The sequence below is a fragment of the Sphaerodactylus townsendi genome, linkage group LG12 (genome assembly GCF_021028975.2).
Source record: "Sphaerodactylus townsendi isolate TG3544 linkage group LG12, MPM_Stown_v2.3, whole genome shotgun sequence".
Classification (NCBI taxonomy): domain Eukaryota; kingdom Metazoa; phylum Chordata; class Lepidosauria; order Squamata; family Sphaerodactylidae; genus Sphaerodactylus; species Sphaerodactylus townsendi.
In genome coordinates this window covers 48,954,673-48,974,189 of record NC_059436.1, presented here as the reverse complement: position 1 = coordinate 48,974,189, position 19,517 = coordinate 48,954,673, and the positions used below count along the sequence as shown (strand labels likewise).

The 19,517-nt window shown below is 48.7% G+C and overlaps 1 protein-coding gene across 1 annotated transcript in view; it reads left to right on the top strand.

Annotated features, from left to right (window-relative positions):
* Positions 1-19,517, top strand: part of DDX31 (DEAD-box helicase 31) — a 51,080-nt gene that overhangs the window by 19,006 nt on the left and 12,557 nt on the right. Inside the window, exons 12-15 of the mRNA XM_048512158.1 lie at positions 161-393; positions 2,301-2,477; positions 9,154-9,213; positions 17,681-17,731. Of these exons, the coding sequence (XP_048368115.1) occupies positions 161-393; positions 2,301-2,477; positions 9,154-9,213; positions 17,681-17,731 (521 nt within the window). The remainder of the gene's footprint in view (positions 1-160; positions 394-2,300; positions 2,478-9,153; positions 9,214-17,680; positions 17,732-19,517) is intronic.

The window sequence follows — 19,517 nt, the reverse complement described above, 5'->3', positions numbered from 1 at the left end:
GCTAGGGGCTAAAGAATAGCTGGGGAAAGCAATGGCAAACTACCCCACCAAAGAGGCTTGCCTATGAAATCACTGCTCGCAGTGGTACCCCAGGGTTGGGCACGACTGAAGGGGAAACTTTACTTTATGCAAGTGAAATATGTGTTTGTGTTTGCAACAGGGGTTGTGAGATTAGCAGATATCAGCTTGCACGATCCAGTCTGCATCTCCATAGTGGAAGAATTGGGGGCCTCCCGTGCTCCCAAGGCATCAGTGGAGATTGTGGGGGCCACTCCTGCAAGCAAGGAATCGGATGGATTTGCCGTGCCGGAGCAACTGCAGCAGCACGTCACGGTGGTTCCAAGCAAATTGCGACTTGTGACGCTGGCCACATTCATCCTGGAGAAGTGCAAGGTGAGGTTCCCAGCCAGGTAGCTGGGAGGCCGGGGGGGGGGGTCCTTCCTCTCTTCAAATGTGTTACTGGGGAAAAAGCAAATCGCAGGTTCTACAGATGAACGGATGTGTGTCTATGGGGGGAGGGCCGGCCCCCGTTATTCCTAAGAGCCAAACCCCCTTCAGATGGCTGTTGTAGGTTTTCCTGGCGGTGTGGCCGTGATCTAGTAGTTTAGGCGGCTAACAATTCTTCCACAGATGCCAGCAAAACATTAGGAGCAACAATTACAAGAGCTTGGCCACATAGCTTGGAAAACCTATAACACCCAGTTGATTCTAGCTGTGCAAGTCTCTTGCAATGATTGTTTAGCCCATCTGGAATGAAGAAGAAGAAGAGTTTGGATTTATATCTCCCCTTTCTCTCCTGCAGGGGACTCAAAGGGGCTTGCAATCTCCTTGCCCTTCCCCCCTCACAACAAGCACCCTGTGAGGTGGGTGGGGCTGAGAGAGCTCCGAGAAGCTGTGACTAGCCCAAGGTCACCCAGCTGGCGTGTGCGGGAGTGCACAGGCTAATCTGAATTCCCCAGATAAGCCTCCACAGCTCAGGCGGCAGAGCTGGGAATCAAACCCGGTTCCTCCAGATTAGATACACGAGCTCTTAACCTCCTACGCCACTGCTGCTCCTTTATGAAGCCATAAATATCAGAAGAAGAGTTTGGATTTATATCCCCCCCCCTCTTCCCTCCTGTAAGGAGTCTCAGAGCAGCTTACAAACTCCCCACAACAGACTCTTTGTGAGGTAGGCGGGGCTGAGAGCATTCAGAGAGAACTATAACTGGCCCAAGGTCATCCGGATGGCTTTATATGTTGGGGGTGGGGGTGGGGGGACCAAATCCATTTCACCAGATAAGAGTGCCCAACTCATGTGGAGGAGAGGGGACTCAAACCCTGCGCTCCAGATTAGAGTCCCTTTCTCTTAACCGCTACACCACGCTGGCTCACAAAAGGATTGTGGGAGGATTTGAGTGAGTATCTTGTGCCTGGCAGGCACAAAAGAACGACTAGAACGGAAAGGTTGGCTTCGTCTGTCCCACGAGCTTTCGTAGGCAAGCCCTTTAGCTAATAGGCAGGGGTGGCCAACGTATGGCGCTCCAGATGTTTATAGACTACCAGTGGTGTATCTGCCGAGGGCGCCACCCTTCTGGTCACGTGGGGGGCACAAAATCGGCCCCCCCCACGTGACCAGGAAGTCCTGCTCTCTTGTCGTTTTCGTGTGCCTCAATCCCATCGGAGGCATGCAAAAATGACGAGACAGCAGGACTTCCTGCTGCCTCCAAGCCCCCTCAACCCCGCCCTGGACTCCTCCCTCCCTCCCTTCCTTCCCCGCCTGCCGGCTGGGAGCCCAGCCGGCAGCCTGCAGTCTCTTCTGACCTCCCCGGAGGGATTGCAGTCTCTTCTGGCCTGCCCGGAGCAGAGGTCAGAAGAGACTGCAGGCTGCCAGCTGGGAGGGGAGGTGGGCACCCTAAACCTTGCCCATGTCCATGGTGACATGGGTGGGGTCGAGGGCAGTGGAGGCGGAGCCAAGGTGGGCGGGGCAGGGGCAGAGCCTGGGGGGCCGTCCTGGAGACAATTTGTCTCCGGGCGCCATTTACCCCTGGTACGCCTCTGTAGACTACAATTCCCATCAGCCAATTGGCCATGCTGGCAGAGGCTGATGGGAATTGTAGTCTATGAACATCTGGAGCGCCATACGTTGACCACCCCTGCAATAATGCTTCCTCCTGTGCCCTTTTAAAAATGGCTGAAAACGGAGATTTTGGAGTTGAACAACGGGCCGTGTGCTACACTCTGTGGAGTTTTGTTTCTTTACGTGTGCAGCGCTCGCACAGCCTCGGTCTCATGTCTGTGTGTATCTGTTATCCCCGCAGTTTGAAAAATGCAACAAGATGATCGTCTTTTTCTCCAGCTGTGAGCAGGTGGAATTTCATCACAGGCTGTTCTGCAAAGTCCTGACTGAGGGACCGGAGGTGGGAGACTCAGAGCCCCCCTTCTTCCCCTCTTCCCCTGTGAAGTTCCAGCGTCTGCACGGTGACATGAAGCAAGAGGTGAGCCGGAGGGAGGCGGGTGCACGAGGAAACAAATTTAACGGGCTGAAAAAGCTAAAAGTTTTGTTTGGTGCTGCAGTCTTCCCCCCGACTGACACCAAGTCATGCCTAGAAACAGTTCAGGATTTTCGATGCTGCTCTATCAGTGAGGGAAACTGCCGCAGCGCAGCCGAGAATCCAGGTTTTGGCTCGACACGTGCGCGCGCATGAAAATCACGATGAAAAAAAGAAACACAGGCAAGAATACAGTTAGGAAAAGAAGCACAGAGTTGGCCAAACCCCGAGAAAAAAACTTGCCCGATGCAAGGAATGAGTGCAAATTAATTATTCGTGATAGAATGTAATATTCCTAGGTTACAGACAATAATCAAAAGTCCATACAGTTCTTGCTTAACTGCAACCGCCAAATTGCTGGAAATGCAATAATATTGTCATGTATCCATAGAGTAAATCCGAACGTCTTGTATTTCCATTCATTCACATTTACTGGGAAATTAGCTCAAAGTATGGTCAAGCCGCAGTTCACTCACCAAACCGCCAATAAGCGCCGATGTGTACTAAACGTATCTGCCACCGAATGATATTTTTCAAACGCAGCGTATAAAGGCAATGAGTCCAAAGCTGCAGCGTTGAAGGGGTAGCAGGAACGACGAACAGCAAAACGCATGCTCGCTAAAATTGCGTTTTCGCAACTCTTCTTCAGTATATATTTGCTGCAGTGACACTAGTTTCCAGACAACCTTTCACTTATTGCTATGTGTTACCAGTCCATACGACGAATCCTTCGTAGGATGTTCCCTCTTGGATTTGTAGTATGGACTGGTAACACATAGCGCGCATGCGTTTTGCTGTTTGTATGGACTTTTGTATGGACTTTTGATTATTGTCTGTAACCTAGGAATATTACATTCTATCACGAATAATTAATTTGCACTCATTCCTTGCATTGGGCAAGTTTTTTTCTTGGGGTTTGGCCAACTCTGTGCTTCCTTTCCGCATGAAAATAACCCCAGTTTCTAGCAGGTCAGTGGGGAATTGTCTTCCCATGGGGCCCAGCAGTGCTGGAAATACCCTGTCAGATCATGAAGGTGTACAGCTGCAGCAACTCCCTCGCTGGTCGCAAAACGAGAGAATTTTCCACGTTTTTCTGCTTCATTCTGCAGAACAAGGCAATGGGTTTTTAAAAGCTTCCTTGCCTAGAGAAAACTAGCATCACTCTCCCCGTGTGGTACTGTGCTTGAGGGACTTGCTGTGTGGGAGAGCATCAAAAACATGAAAGGACAGATGCTGTCTGTAACTCTGTTGCCTCAGTCTGCCGTCGGATTCTGCATAATGGGCAGATCACCTGGGGCAGTGATGGTGAACCTTTTTGAGACCGAGTGCCCAAATTGCAACCCAAAACCCACTTATTTATCACAAAGTGCCAACACAGCAATTTAACCTGAACACTGAGGTTTTAATTTAGAAAAAACGGTTGGCTCCGAAGCGTGCGTTATTCAGGAGTAAGCTTGGTAGTAGTCGGTGGCTTTGCTTTGGAGCAACCGTGCAACTCTTCCAATGGGTGAATCACGACCCTAGGAGGGTTTACTCAGAAGCGAGCCCCATTGCCAGCAACCAAGCTTACTCCCAAGTAAAGAATCGTGCTTTAGTTCTTCGCATGAAAATCAGTGGGGTTTAACAGCGCTTAACAGGGTTATCTACACTGCTTCCCCAAAACTAGATCTTAGGTTTAATGCTAATAATCGAGCCCAGCGGCCCAGGCTAGCCTAGATGTGTGTGTGGGGCACTCTGTTTGCAAATGCCCACAGAAAGGGCTCTGAGTGCCACCTCTGGCACCCGTGCCATAGGTTCGCCACCACTGACCTGGGGAACCTCTGTATGGGGGAGGGACCAAAAATTCAAGATTGGTGGTGATTTGGAGATTTTGCATTATTTCTGAAGCAGAAGCTTTCTCGAGCCAGGAGCTAGTTTCCTCGGCTGCAAATTGTGCCGGCAAACCCGCTCCCCGTTCATTAATTCAGAATGCAAACGCAGATTAATAGAGGATGGTGAGAACGCCGCCCCCCAAGTCTTCGTTAAACGAGTGCCTTTCTGCTGCAGAAGCATTATATAATTTATTCCTACCACATTTATTAGCCACTATTTTCGGTGCTAGCCCGGGAAAGCAATGGCAAACTACCCCACAAAAACGGCTTGCCTATAAAATCAGTGCTCGCAGTGGTACCCCACGGTCGGACACGACTGAAGGGGAAATTTTATGATGATGATGATTTATATCCCCACTTTGTTGTGGGGGATGGGGGAAGGGAAAGGAGATTGTAAGCCCCTTTCAGTCTCCTTACAGGAGAGAAAGGGGAGATATAAATCCAAACTCTTCTTTCTTTCTTTCTTTCTTTCTTTCTTTCTTTCTTTCTTTCTTTCTTTCTTTCTTTCTTTCTTTCTTTCTTTCTTTCTTTCTTTCTTTCTTTCTTTCTTTCTTTCTTTCTTTCTTTCTTTCTTTCTTTCTTTCTTTCTTTCTTTCTTTCTTTCTCCTTCCTTCCTTCCTTCCTTCCTTCCTTCCTTCCTTCCTTCCTTCCTTCCTTCCTTCCTTCCTTCCTTCCTTCCTTCCTTCCTTCCTTCCTTCCTTCCTTCCTTCCTTCCTTTCTTTCTTTCTTTCTTTCTTTCTTGCTGTCTACCCCTACCCTCAACAACTTGCCTCTTGGTCTTGCCTCTTGGTCTCCTCCTTCTAGAACTGATGAATTGAAATCCATTTATTTTCGGTGCACCATCCGGGTGTGTGATGATTTACAGAGAAATATCTGTTCCAAGGAACTTCCAGTCTAAATTTCAACTGAAAAAGGGGAGGGGCAAAGGGGTGAAAGAGGGGAATATTTGCTTTTTTTGCTCCCTCTTCTTAGGGACCCATGAACGGTTGTTCTTTCCCATCCTTTCAGCTAGAGAGGCCACAAAATGCCCATTTCTATTGAGCAAGATGGAAATGGCTGGGTTAGAAGTTGCCTCTGTGTTCCATGGGGAGCCACGTTGGCTGATAAGCATCAAGAATGACTGACAGGGAGATTCTAAATGGAGCTGCCCCATTCTGAAGCACAGACTTCAGTCGCCTTAGATGTCACTTTACTTAGCCGTGCCCTGCACGTATTAGACCATATGAAGGTACCACTGGATCTCCAGCTAGCTTTGAAGACTTCAGAATTGGAGCATTGTGGGTCAGGTACCTGTGTGGACTGGAGTGAGCTGTGCCTCTTATGTAGCTGCAGCTTGGGAGGGAATTTTATCATCTGTTTATTGATATTGTTCGTACCCCACCCTTTCTCCCCACCTGACATGTTCTTTCCCCCATTTTATTCTCATAACAACCTTGGGTGATGACTGACCTAAGGTCATATGGTGCCACAAGAGGTGGTGATGGCCACTCACCTGGATAGCTTTTAAAGGAGCTTGGACAGATTTATGGGGGAGAAGTTGATCTCTGGCTACCAATCGTGATCCTCCTTGATTTGAGGTTGCAAATGCCTTAGCAGACCAGGTGCTTGAGAGCAGCAGCAGCAGCAGAAGGCCCTTGCTTTCACATTATTATTGTTGTTGTTGTTGTTATGGTAGATTTCACAGCTGCCAGATCTTTAGCTGGTTGTTGGCCTTCATTACAATTCGAGCCTCGCCCAGAGGCCTAGGAAGTTGTAATGTATCGGCGTAGTATTCGTGCGGATCCCAGCAGGGCTGCCTTCTGAATCTGACAGATGCTAATTTTGTCAATTCGAAGATGTTTCCAGTGCTGCCCTATTATTATTATCATTGTTGTTGTTGTTATTACTACTACTACTACTACTACTACTACTACTACTACTACTACTACACAGCTGCCAGATCTTTAGCTGATTGTTGGCCTTTCATAACAATTCAAACCTCACGCAGAGGCCTAGGAAGTTGTAATGTATCGGTGTAGTATTCGTGCAGATCCCAGCAGGGCTGCCTTCTGAATCTGACAGATGTTAATTTTGTCAATTTGAAGATGTTTCAAGTGCTGCCCTATTATTATTATTATTATTATTATTATTATTATTATTATTATTATTATTATTATTATTATTATTATTATTATTATTATTATTATTATTATTATTATTCAGTTTTATATACCGCCTTCTCCCCAAAGGGCTCTGGGTGGCGTACAACAATTTAAATAACAGATAGAGCACAATTTAGGACATAAACAAAATAGAAATATAAATGAGGTACATATAGACTCTATTAAAGTTAGCTAAAACCTGTTAAAAACGTACAGCATTCAGGGTTCTAGTATGCAATATATATATAATATATGGCGTTTGAGAGCTAAAACCCTCCCAAGAGGGGGATGGTCGGTCCAACAGATGTTATAGAGACCGCCAAGGTCTCTTGGTGAGCTGCATGTGATCTCCCAAAGGCCCCTGGTGGGCCTGCGAGTAGCAGAGTGCTGGACTAGATGGACTCTGGTCCGCTCCAGCAGGCTCGTTCTGATGTTCTTACGTCATCTTGCAAACTTTCATGGCTGAGTGGGAACTCCAACCTGGGTCTCTCAGATCCAAGTTTTGACACCGTGACCTAAACTCCACACGGGAATGAACTGAAGGGACTGAGCCCTGTAGGACAGGAAAGGATGAGATAATTGGACAAACGGCTCAGTAACTCTTCCACAACATTCTCCTTAACCTTGACAAGGCTTGGCCGTGTTTCCTCGCGGCACTGCAGACGGCAAACAAAACAGCCCTTTACGCCACAGCGAGAGGTGAAGGAGCGGCTGTTCGTCCCGGCTATCGCCGTCCTGCCGAGTCCCGGAACATGTGCCTTCCGTGCCCTTGTGTCTGGGCCCCTCCTCCACCCACAAGAGGCGGGCCTGGCCCGGCTCAAACCTGACCAGCTGTTAAGGCAACCGAAACACCGCTCCGAAGCTGGCACCGAGGGAAGGGTTTCGCCTTTTAGTACCCAGTGTGTAATTAGCGCTCGGTGTCTTCAAATTAAGAGCATTAATGGAGCTAAATTGCGCCTCCCATATGGTACTGCTGGGCACGGCGGCTGTTGGTGGTGAGCTGCTGTCGCTTCTCTTGGTTCTTGCTGGGGAAGGATCCTGCCTTTTCCCTTCCCGCACCACATCCTGGCGCATCTGGATGGTGGGGAGATCAGCTCTACCTTGATACTGGGACATGCTAGGGCTGCCTGCCAGTTTGCTCCTTTTTAGCTGTTACTATTTAGGAATTGATGTATTTTACTAAATAGCACAGATGGAAACAGGTTGCTGTCCCTCTTCTGTCTTTTGGATGGTGTCAGTCGTTTTTAAAATATGAGTGCTATATCAGTAGACCCGGCTGAGCCCTGAGCTGGATAGCCCCCCCTCCCCCCCCCAGCTCAATCCCATCAGATCTCAGAAGCTAAACAGGGTTGACTGGTACTTGGATGGGAGACCACTGAAAGCAACTGGGTTGCTGTGCAGAGACAGGCAACGACAACCCCTCCTTTGGTTGCAGCAGGGGCGTAGTGGTTAAGAGCACGTGTACTCTAACCTGGAGGAGCCGAGTTTGATTCCCCGCTCTGCTGCTTGAGCTGTGGAGGCTTATCTGGGGAATTCAGATTAGCCTGTGCACTCCAACATACACCAGCTGGGTGACCTTGGGCTAGTCACAGTTCTTCGGAGCTCTCTCAGCCCCACCTACCTCACAGGGTGTTTGGGGGGGGGAAGGGAAAAGAATTTGTAGGCCTCTTTGAGTCTCCTCGCAGAAGAGAAAGGGGGGATATAAATCCAACTCGCCTTCGTCATTATTATTATTATTATTATTATTATTATTATTATTATTATTATTATTATTATTATTATTATTATTATTATTATTATTATTATTATTATTATTATTATTAATTCAATTTCTATACTGCCCGATCCCCACGGTGTCTTCTTCGTTAAGAGAGCTGGCACTGCTCTGTCTCTGTTTTATTCCAAAAAAGCCACAATAACTAAATACGTAATATTACCCTCTCTCCACAACCAGGTTTTAATTAATGTACTTATTTATCCGGTGTCCTCAGGTTACATGGCACTTCTGGGACTAGATTAGAGGAAGCGAAAGATAAGTCACCATCCCAAGAAAGTTCCAAATAATTAAAACCTCAAGCACCTAGTACTCTAATCTGGAGGAATTGTTGTGAACCGCCGTGAGCCCCTTGCGGGATGGTGGTATATAAATTGAACAAACAAACAAACAAAGAAGCCGGGCTTGATTCCCCACTCTGCCACTTGAGCTGTGGAGGCTGATCTGGTGAGCTTGTGTGCTCCAACGCATGCCAGCTGGGCGACCTTGGGTTAGTCACAGTTCTTCTGAGCTCTCTCAGCCTCACCTACCTCATAGGCTGTTTGTTGTGTGGGGAGAAGGGAAAAGAGTTTGTAAGCCCCTTTGAGTCTCCTTACAAGAGAAAAAGGGAGATATAAATCCAATTCTCCTCCTCCTCCTCCTCCTCCTCCTCCTCCTCCTCCTCCTCCTCCTCCTCCGTTTTTGTGAACGTTCTCTATTTTTAGCCTCTGTGTATCGACAGAATTCACGCGCACAACACACATCCTCCCTCATCTCTGCATTTTTTCCCTTTTGTGGGTTAATGTTATTTGCAAACCCTAGTGACCACGGCTGTCTCTCTTCTCCCATCCTTTCAGGAGAGGACAACGATCTTCCAGGACTTCCTGCAATCAAAAGCTGGCGTTTTACTCTGCACTGTAAGTTTCCACATATAATTGAAACCCAATTTGTTCTGCCCGGAACTGGTTCTAAGCAAAAGTGGTTCGCCGTTCTCACGTGGTTGCAATGCAGGGCAGCTGGTCCTCGTGACTGCCATTAGAAAACCGAGCCCCGGGCCCAGCAACCTGCGTTGTTATAAAAGAACTGTATTGTCGAAGGCTTCCACGGCCGGAATCACTGGGGTGCTGTGTGGTTTCCGGGCTGTATGGCCGTGTTCTAGCAGCATTCTCTCCTGACGTTTCGCCTGCATCTGTGGCTGGCATCTTCAGAGGATCTGATGGTAGGAATGGAAAGCAAGTGGAGTATATGTACCTGTGAGGTCAAAAGGTGAGGCCATCTGAATAGTGTCGCCTGGCATGCGAGTCACAAAGAAGTCTGTAGCATGTGAGTAACAATGAAGATAGCAAGGTCAATAGGTGAATGGATCTGAATAGAAGTATCCTGGTCTTTGTTCCCTTTGAGTGCTATAGTCTATAGTTGTCCTGTGTTTGTGTGGAGCTGATCAGTCACTGTCTTGATTCTGCGAAACGTCAGGAGAGGATGCTGCTAGAACACGGCCATACAGCCCGGAAACCACACAGCACCCCTATAAAAGAACTGTCCGTGTTGTCCGCTGCAGTTTGCTCTTCAAGCCTCCTTCAAAGGCAGGTAGGAAGCCAGCGTCCCTCGCGGATGCTTCTCGGCTTCCTCGGATTGCTTTTTTGGTTTCCGACCCCTCGACACTTCAGGCTGCTGCTGCTGCATCAGTACACAATTTGCTCTCTAATCGTGCCAGCTGTTGGCCTGGGAAAGAGGCACGTCTTGGTGATAGTGCAAATGTGTAAATTACAGCGATCAGGAGTTATTGGGGCTGAAAAGCTCTGGCTGCGTCTGGTGTCTCCGGAGCTGCCACTTTGTGGTTTTCCTTGCTTACATTCCAACTTCTTTGGCAGGTTCCTTTTTATTGGAAAACCGGAAGTCTGTTTGGTGTCTGTGTGCGGCTAAGCGTTGCCTTTTCGAAACAGATCGTGAGTCCCTATGACCCAGCCTGCCTTTAGCTCAGAGGTGGGATCCAGCAGGTTCTCACAGGTTCCCGAGAGTAGGTTACTAATTATTTGCGTGTGCCGAGAGGGGGTTACTAATTGGTGGTTTTGCCATGTGATTTTTGCCTTAGTTACACCCCTCCTCTCAGCAGTAGCGCGCAGAACTTGAAGCAGTCTAGCAGGAGGTGCACCGGCATGCGTGGCAGCCTGCGCCTGCGTGCATTCGTTTCCCGCCCAAGGACCGGTGCAGCGGCTGCGTCCTTGCCACAGCCCCGCCCACGAATGCCCCGCCCTCAGAATGCACAGCCACGCCCCTGTTGTGCCCCGCCCAGCCCCACTGGCGCTACGCCACAGTTTGAATCCCACCACCATGGGAACCTGTTACTAAAATTTTTGGATCCCACCACTGGATACATGATGTCACTTCAGGGTTTCTCCAGAAGTAACCTCGTGCCATCGCTGACAACTGCCCTTCCTCCAGCCTCCTACCAGCTGCCAAGCAACTCTACATGTTCCTGTCTCTAATATTTCCCTTCTAACCATAATCAGACCCCAGATATTGGGCTTTGGACTTCCCATGGTCAAGCCATGAAAAACACAGCTGATTTCAAAGACTAGCCACTGAAAATATTTGGGAACGAGACGCCAGGGCTGTCCCAATGCACCACACACATTCTTTTGGGCTAAGAAAAGGAAGCCAAATCAATAAGGTCTGCTATACCAAGATACCAAGACAACCACTGCTGCAAAACCTTTGGGGTTGCCAAGGGGCTCGATAATCAAGAGCTCAAGCCTAATCGGGTGAGCTACTGAGCATCCTGAGGTTTCAGAGCGCCCCATAGAAGTAAGAAGTGCCCAACACCAGCCTCTATGACCGTGGTGGCGAACCTTTGACACTCCAGATGTTATGGACTACAATTCCCATCAGCCCCTGCCAACATGGCCAATTGTAGGGGCTGATGGGAATTGTAGTCCATAACATCTGGAGTGCCAAAGGTTCGCCACCACGGCCCTATGATTTGAAGGCAGTATGAACCCTCTGGATTGGCCAGGCCTGGTATAAATAGACAAAGCCGTTGTCTGGTGAACGGAAAAGGACTTTCCACCTGCTGCCTTTCAGGTTTTGGTGTTCATTTTGGCTCGAGCTCCGGCTATCAGTTTCAGGGGCCCCATGTTGAAGAACAAGCTCTCTAACTCTGGATTCGGGGACAGCCGCCCTCCCGCCCACCTCTGGCACTCCAAGTCCATCACTGTCCTGATTCTGAGGAAAGAAATCTGATAAAGTTGTTGTCGAAAGACACTCTGCAGCAAGGCCTTGAAAAGCCTCGGCCTTGACAACTGGCAGCCAACATGAGGCCTGGAAGTACAGATGGACGACAGCTCGTTCAGGTGCCAGGCTGTCAGTTGGATTAAAATGACTCATTTATTTACCAAAAGAAGCACACAAAGTGCTTTGGCTAAACAGGGGGAGAGAGAACGGCGGCCAGGGCCAAGTGGAGGTAGGAGCTCTCGCGCCTCCCCAGCCTGCCAAGAGTCATTACAGCCGAGCGTGGAAAGCCATCAGCGGGGAAGAGACCCCCGTCGGCCGGGTGACAGATTGGGCTGCGTAATCAGAGGAGGCAGGGGGGCAGCGCGGAAAGCTGTCAGAGGGCGAAAGCGTTTGGCCGCGCCCGCCAGAAAACTGGCAGAACGAGTTAGCGTGATGGAGTTAACAGGCAGCCGCGTCTCCAAAGTGATCTTCCCTTGCCGAACTCGCTTCGAGAAGGATGCCTCTTTGAGGAAACCAAGCAAAAACTTTGTCGAAGGAGAAAGACATTCGCAGGAGGACGTATACACATAGACACACACACACATTGCCGTTACTGATTCCTTGTTTTTTGAGAGCTGCTGTTAATTTTACAGTTCAAATACAGATGTGGAGCTGGTCAGAAAGAGGCAAAAAGTGGACGTCTTTGCAATTACAGAGATGCCTGATGTAAATTCTTGAGGAGGTCTAACGAGTGGGTCATGTACTTTTCTCACAAGAAGGCCCAAGACAAAATAAAAAATCCTCTACCACTACGTAGTAGCTAAACACAGCAAACTGATAAAGTGCGTTCAGAATTCTCTCACATCTGCCGCCCTGTTTCATAGCAGGAGATAGGCCAAGAGAGGAGGTGACCTGCTCCATTGACCAGCCTCCTCAGCTGCAGCCACACATCATATGGCAAAGAGCGACATGCAGATGCGTAGTTGCCAGGGGGCGGGGCAGGGTGGGTGTCTTGCCCTGGGTGCACACCAGGGCAGAGGCATGGCACGGGCGCAGGGCACACACGTGCCCCGGCACAGTTCTCCCTCGCTGTGGCTCACGAGCCGCAGATTGGGCATCCTGGTACTAGGAATTTGGCTTTTTACTGCCATTTTTTGTTAAGTTTCTGCCCAGTTAAGTTTCTGTGCCCAATTCAAGACTTCCCTCCGGCTTCCCTGTTACTTTGTGGCTGTGTGGTGGAAAAGAACACCAGAAACGTCCCATTTATCTGAAATTCTGGCTAAACACCTGGTCGTTGTTATTTTTTTTTTGCCCACGATCTTCAGATAAATGCAATTATACTATTGATGTATGATCGCTATCTCTGGAATTTAAAGTCCAGGAATGTTCTGGGGTCATTTACATAGACCAGTGATGGCGAACCTATGGCACGGGTGCCAGAGGTGGCACTCGGAGCCCTCTCTGTGGGCACGCGCACACAGAGTTCATCATGTGGGGGCCAGAAAATCACACACGCACACACATCTAGGCTGGCCTAGGCCACTGAGCATGACATGCGTGCACCGCGGTGAGCAGGGAGGACTCGGCTGGCAGGCCTGGTGCCTGTGCTCCGGGTGGCTGCTGCCCGAGGGGGGGCGCACAGAGGAGACAGAGATGCTAGAGAGGCACAGAGCAGTGCGTGCGGGACTTGCTGGAGGCTAGAATAGTCTGGCCATTGCTCGAGCGGGTGGGGCAGAGGAAGAGGGAGCCAACTGTTTTTTTCTAAAATAAAACCTCAGCGTTCAGGTTAAATTGCCGGGTTTTTGCGATAGATAAGTGGGGTTTGGGCACTCGGTCTCAAAAAGGTTCGCCATCACTGGCATAGACTCTTGCCGTCACGTAGTTGCAGCAGTAGAAACGGGGTGACAAAGCGTGTGTGTGTGTGTGTGTGTGTGTGTGTGTGTGTGTGTGTGTGTGTGTGTGTGTGTAGGGTGTGTGTGTAGGGTGTTTTTGTGTGATTGTGATTGTGATTGCGTTGGGGGTGCCGTGGAGCGTTAGGAGCCAGCTGGCCTTAATTGCGCCAGAAGAGCGAGAAACCGGGGCGGTGAAGTGCTCTAACTAGTGATGATACATTTGCATACTCATTACTGCTTAGCATGGTGTTGAGCATTGATCTGCTTAAACTAATAACCTCTTTTGGCAGTGTATCTGCTTCATCAAGTGGACTGGGAACAGGCGGCAACTCCAGCCTATCGCGGCTGGGTGTGATAAATCCCCGTTCTCACTCGCCGGCTTTTTAAAACTGAATCCAATATCTTGGCATAATAGCATCTAATAAGCTCAAGCGATCGGTCAAATCCAATTTAAATCCCCTTTTTTTGGCACCGCAAAAGGCAGGCAGAAGTGGAGCAAAGATTGGTTAAATTGGACCAGATTGGTTATTAGGGTTAGCAGGCAAAAAGTGAAATTTCTTATCCAGGCTGTTGTTCGGCGCATAAAGCGTAGGCATTTCTTACCCTGCGTGGGTTGAAAGGAGACACTTTCAAACCGAGGCGTGTTAGAGTCGCGGAATCTCACCGTCTGAAGCCATGCGTTCCGAATTCTGTCATTAGAATAAAACAAGGAAGATGAATATACGTATGTGCTTTCCTCACTGAGAGATTTGGCCGGCTGGTGCGGAAAACAGGAAGTTGGGCTGCATGGGACGTTGGTCTAATCCAGCAGAACTGCTCTTATGCCAGTGATGGTGAACCTTTTTGAGACTTGAGTGCCCAAATTTCAACCCAAAACCCACTTATTTATCGCAAAGTGCCAACACGGCAATTTAACCTGAATACTGAGCTTTTAGTTTAGAAAAAACTTTTGGCTCCAAGGCGCGCGTTACTCGGGAGTAAGCTTGGTGAAGCAACCATGCAACACTTTGAACAGGTCATGCCCAGTGGCCCAGGCCAGCCTAGATGTGTGTGTGTGTGTGTGTGTGTGATTTTCCGCCCCCCACATGACGAACTCTGCACGCGTACCCACAGAGAGGGCTCTGAGTGCCACCTCTGGCACGTGTGCCATAGATTCGCCACCACTGTCTTATGCTCACCTGTGAGCTGCCAAAAAGCACTTTGGGGGGGAGGGAAATACTCAGGATTTGCTGTACAGCATTTTCTCAACCACTAGCTCAGGATTCTTTAACTGAAATAAAACGTGCACATTCCTTTGGTCACAGATCTTGCCAAAGCGGCAAAGATACGCCTCTTTTTGCCCAAGATGGTTGGGTGGATTTTTTTAGAACAATGTGCAGGTTGGTCGGTCTGTCTTTCAAAACGTCTGTACGGCCTTTCTACTGAAGTGGGTGTTCCAATTGGGGCACGAGAAACCGTTTAAAAACTGCGACAAAATATTGCGTCGGTCTGCAAATGAAAGGGCAAATGATAGACACTTTCAGAGCTGAGCGACAGCAGCAGGTAAAAACGGATTTGGAACAGGCTGGGTCGTACCCAACTTTTACGGCAGATTCCGCACGGGCCAAAACAGCAGTGTGAAAAAAGTGTATTTTCACACCATTGTTTTTGAAGAAGAGGAGGAGGAGGAGGTGGTGGTGGTTGTGGTGGTGGAGGAGGAGGAGGAGGAGTTGGATTTATATCCCTCCTGTTTCTTTCCTGCAAGGAGACTCAAAGGGGCTTACAAACTCCTTTCCCTTCCCCCTTACAACAAACACCCTGTGAGGTACGTGGGGCTGAGAGAGCTCTGAAGAACTGTGACTAGCCCAAGGTCACCCAGCTGGCGTGTGTTGGAGTGCACAGGCTAATCTGAATTCCCCAGATAAGCCTCCACAGCTCAAGTGGCAGAGCGGGGAATCGAACCCAGTTCCTCCAGATTAGAGTACACCTGCTCTTAACCACTACGCCACTTCGGCCCATGCGGAATCCGCCTTAGCGACAGACAACAAACTAAGGTGATCAAAGCAAAATAAACTAGGTGGGCAGACAATAAATACCTGGTTCACATGAAGCTGCCTTATATGGAATCTGAATCTGGGTCCATAAATCCTTGTGCTGTAGTAGTAGCTGCTGACGCTGTGGGTTTTTTTTTTAATTTGCACTGACCGTCTGATCTCCGAAGGCCGGTCTGAATTCACCCACTTTCTAAAACTCTTGGCAGGCGCCCACCGGCCCCACGTTGGGGACCCCATCATACATCCGCCTCCAAATTCAAAATGTCTGTAATAAGATTTTCTTGCTGCGAGTTCTACATCCGGGATCTGTGTGACAGACAGCCCTTTCTGTATCTCTGACAGGCAGGATACAATTTGGATAGACTTTCTCTCCTCACAACACCTGTCATTCATATAAATAAGAATATACTTCTACAGACTTGGTTACAGATTTCTTTTTAAGACTCGGAACCTCATCTGAATTCCTAGGCCGTCCAAATGAATGTTGTAAATTTTGTAAATTGTAAATTGTAAGTTTATTGAGGAAAAGCAAGTGATGGAAAATGTTTAGTGCTCTTTGCCCTTGCGTTGTTACATCAGGGTCCCGCTCATATTGAGGGGCCCGCCGTCCCCCTTCTTGGGGTAGGTTTTAATTGGGGTTTGCTGGACGCCTCTTGCTTATTTATCTATTAATTATTAACCGCTGTTTTATAAGAGTTTTTAAGATGTTTTATTGATTATTAACGAGATGGAGCCTGTGGGTTTGTGTACTGTATATGATTTGCTCCTGCTTAATTTTGTTTCATTCTTGTTGTCAGAGGTGGGATCCAGCAGGCTCTCACAGGTTCCTGAGAGTAGGTTACTAATTATTTGTGTGTGCCGAGAGGGGGTTACTAATTGGTGATTTTGCCACGTGATTTTTGCCTTAGTTACGCCCCTCCTCTCTGCAGTAGCGCGCAGAACTTGAAGCAGTCTAGCAGGAGGTGCACCGGCGTGCGTGGCAGCCTGCGCCTGCGTGCATTCGTTTCCCGCCCAAGGAGCGGCGCAATGGCTGCGTCCTTGCCACAGCCCCGCTCAGGAATGCCCCGCCCCCAGAATGCCCGGTCACGCCCCTGTCGTGCCCCGCCCAGCCCCATTGGCGCTACGCCACAGTTTGAATCCCACCACCATGGGAACCTGTTACTAAAATTTTTGGATCCCACCACTGCTTGTTGTTCACTGCCTGGAGCCCTTTGGGGATCGGGCGGTATAGAAATTGAATGAATGAATGAATGAATGAATGAATGAATGAATGAATGAATGAATGAATGAATGAATGAATGAATGAATGAATGAATAGTGACGCACTTGGTCAATTTGAGGCATTAAATGAAACCGTGGTTTATCTTAACGATCCCTAGTGTGTGAAATGAGCAATTGGCTTGCTGGTGATCGTTCAAAGCCTGTATTGTCGAAGGCTTTCACGGCCAGATTCAACCGGTTGTTGTGGTTTTTCCGGGCTGTGTGGCCGTGGTCTGGTAGATCTTGTTCCTAACGCCTGCATCTGTGGCTGGCATCTCCAGAGGAGTATCACAGAGGGAAGTCTGCTACACACTGTGTCCACTGTTACACGCTGTTCCCTCTGGGATACACCTCTGAAGATGCCAGCCACAGAGGCAGGAGAAACGTTAGGAACAAGATCTACCAGACCATGGCCACACAGCCCGGAAAACCCACAACAACCAATTCAAAGCCTGGTTTGTCTTGATGAAGGCTGCTTTTGTTGACTTCACTCTTTCCCGTTGCAGAGACCTGCTTGGTATTTGAGGCCTCATTGTGGTGAAGGGAACAGACCTGGTTTAAACCAGAATGTTCACGTTTGCCTGGAGGGGATGTAGCAGAAACCCAGAACCAGCATGGCATAGCGATTAGGAGTGTCGAGCAGGGATCAGGAAGACTCGGGTTCAAATCCCCACGTGTGCTATGAAAGCACACTCGGTCACTTTGGGCTAGTCGCACTCTCTTGGCCTAACCTACCTCACAGGGTTGTTGTGAGGATAATATGGAGGAGAAGAGAATGTTTGTAAGCCACTTTGGGTTCTCATTGAGGAGAAAGGTGGGGTATAAATTAACATAAATGAATAACGTGCCTTGGCTCACTTGCTTGTGCTATCTCAGTTACTCTAGGAAGCTTGTCGTGCGGTCCAACAACTCTTTTTCATTTATGTAGAAGAGTTTTTTTTTTTTAAAAAAAATCATTTTAATGAATTTTGTTTTCTTCTGCTTCAAAGGATGTTGCTGCTCGAGGGCTGGACCTCCCGCAGGTCACCTGGATTGTTCAGGTAAGTCTTCTGCTTTGATTCTGTCCTCGAAATACGTGGGAGAGTGGAATGATGAAGCATCAATCCTTGGCGTTGCAGAAGTGCGGCAATTGCCCGTGCTTCAGCCCTTGGCCCGTAATATCTGATCGTTCCAGGTGATGCAAGGTGTCATGGTTGCCTAGCAATACTGTGAAAGACATCCAAGGAGCAGCAGTGGCATAGTGGTTAAGAGCAGGTGTACTCTAATCTGGAGGAACTAGGTTTGATTCCATGCTCTGCCACTTGAGCTGCGGAGGCTTATCTGGGGAGTTCAGATTAGCCTGTGTACTCCCAACACACGGCAGCTGGGTGACCTTGGGCTAGTCACAGCTTCTCGGAGCTCTCTCAGCCCCACCTACCTCACAGGGTGTTCGTTGTAAGGGGGGGAAGGGAAAGGAGTTTGTCAGCCCCTTTGAGTCTCCTTACAGGAGAGAAGGGGGGGATATAAATCCAACTTCTTCTTTTTCTGAATTGAGAGCCAGCGTGGTGTAGTGGTTAAGAGCAGGTGCACTCTAATCTGGGAAACTGGGGTTGATTCCCTGCTCTGCCACTTGAGCTGTGGAGGCTTATCTAGGGAATTCAGATTAGCCTGTACACTCCAACACATGCCAGCTGGGTGACCTTGGGCTAGTCACAGTTCTTCTAAGCTCTCTCAGCCCCACTTACCTCACAGGGTGTTTGTTGTGATGGGGGAAAGGAAAGGAGTTTGTCAGCCCCTTTGAGTCTCCTTACAGGAGAGAAAGGGGGGATATAAATCCAACTCCTCCTCTTCCTCTTCCTCTTCCTCTTCCTCCTCCTCCTCCTCCTCCACCACCACCACCACCACCTCCTCCTCCTCTTCTTCTTCTCCTTCTTCTCCTTCTTCTCCTTCTTCTCCTTCTTCTTCTTCTTCTTCTTCTTCTTCTTCTTCTTCTTCTTCTTCTTCTTCTTCTTCTTCTTCTTCTTCTTCTCCTCCTTCTCCTTCTCCTTCTCCTTCTCCTTCTCCTTCTCCTTCTCCTTCTCCTTCTCCTTCTCCTTCTCCTTCTCCTTCTCCTTCTCCTTCTCCTTCTCCTTCTCCTTCTCCTTCTTCTTCTTCTTCTTCTTCTTCTTCTTCTTCTTCTTCTTCTTCTTCTTCTTCTTCTTCTTCTTCTTCTTCATCACATAACTCTGCCAGTCCTGGTTTCCCAATACTCTGGCCCCATTCACACACATAGGGCATCATTTGATGACTGGAAGGTAAAACCGAGATCCAGTCCCGTTGGGAGATAAGGTACTTGAGATTAAGTGAAGGACTACAGGTATTGGACTACAGGTACTGTGTGATGCACATGGACCAGTGTATACATACATGAATATGCACCCGAGTAAGCATGGTTCTCCCCCCCCTTTTTTTCAAGTGTGCTCTCCCAACCTTGTCATGATGTCAGCCAGACCATCCCCCCACCCACAGTGTCGTCCATACACACAAAAAGTAATGTGCAAATGCGCCCCTCCCTTACCGTGCCTTTCTTGGTTTGCTTCTTGGTGTTTCACGACTGAGTCGCTGGTGCCAAAAGCGTTAAGCCGACAGAGACCAATTTCAGCCCCGATGCAATTTTAAGCAAACCTTAAAATTAAGAAGCCCGCAGTTTCTTATTTGCTCCAAGCTGGTGGCAAACAGCCCCTTGCTCCTTGACAGGGGAGGCAAATGGGTCACGGACGAGTCCCGCGCAAAACAGAGTTTTTATTTTAGAAAAAGAACGCGGCGAAGCGACACACCGAGACGGCGGAAGCTGTCCTATTATCCTCA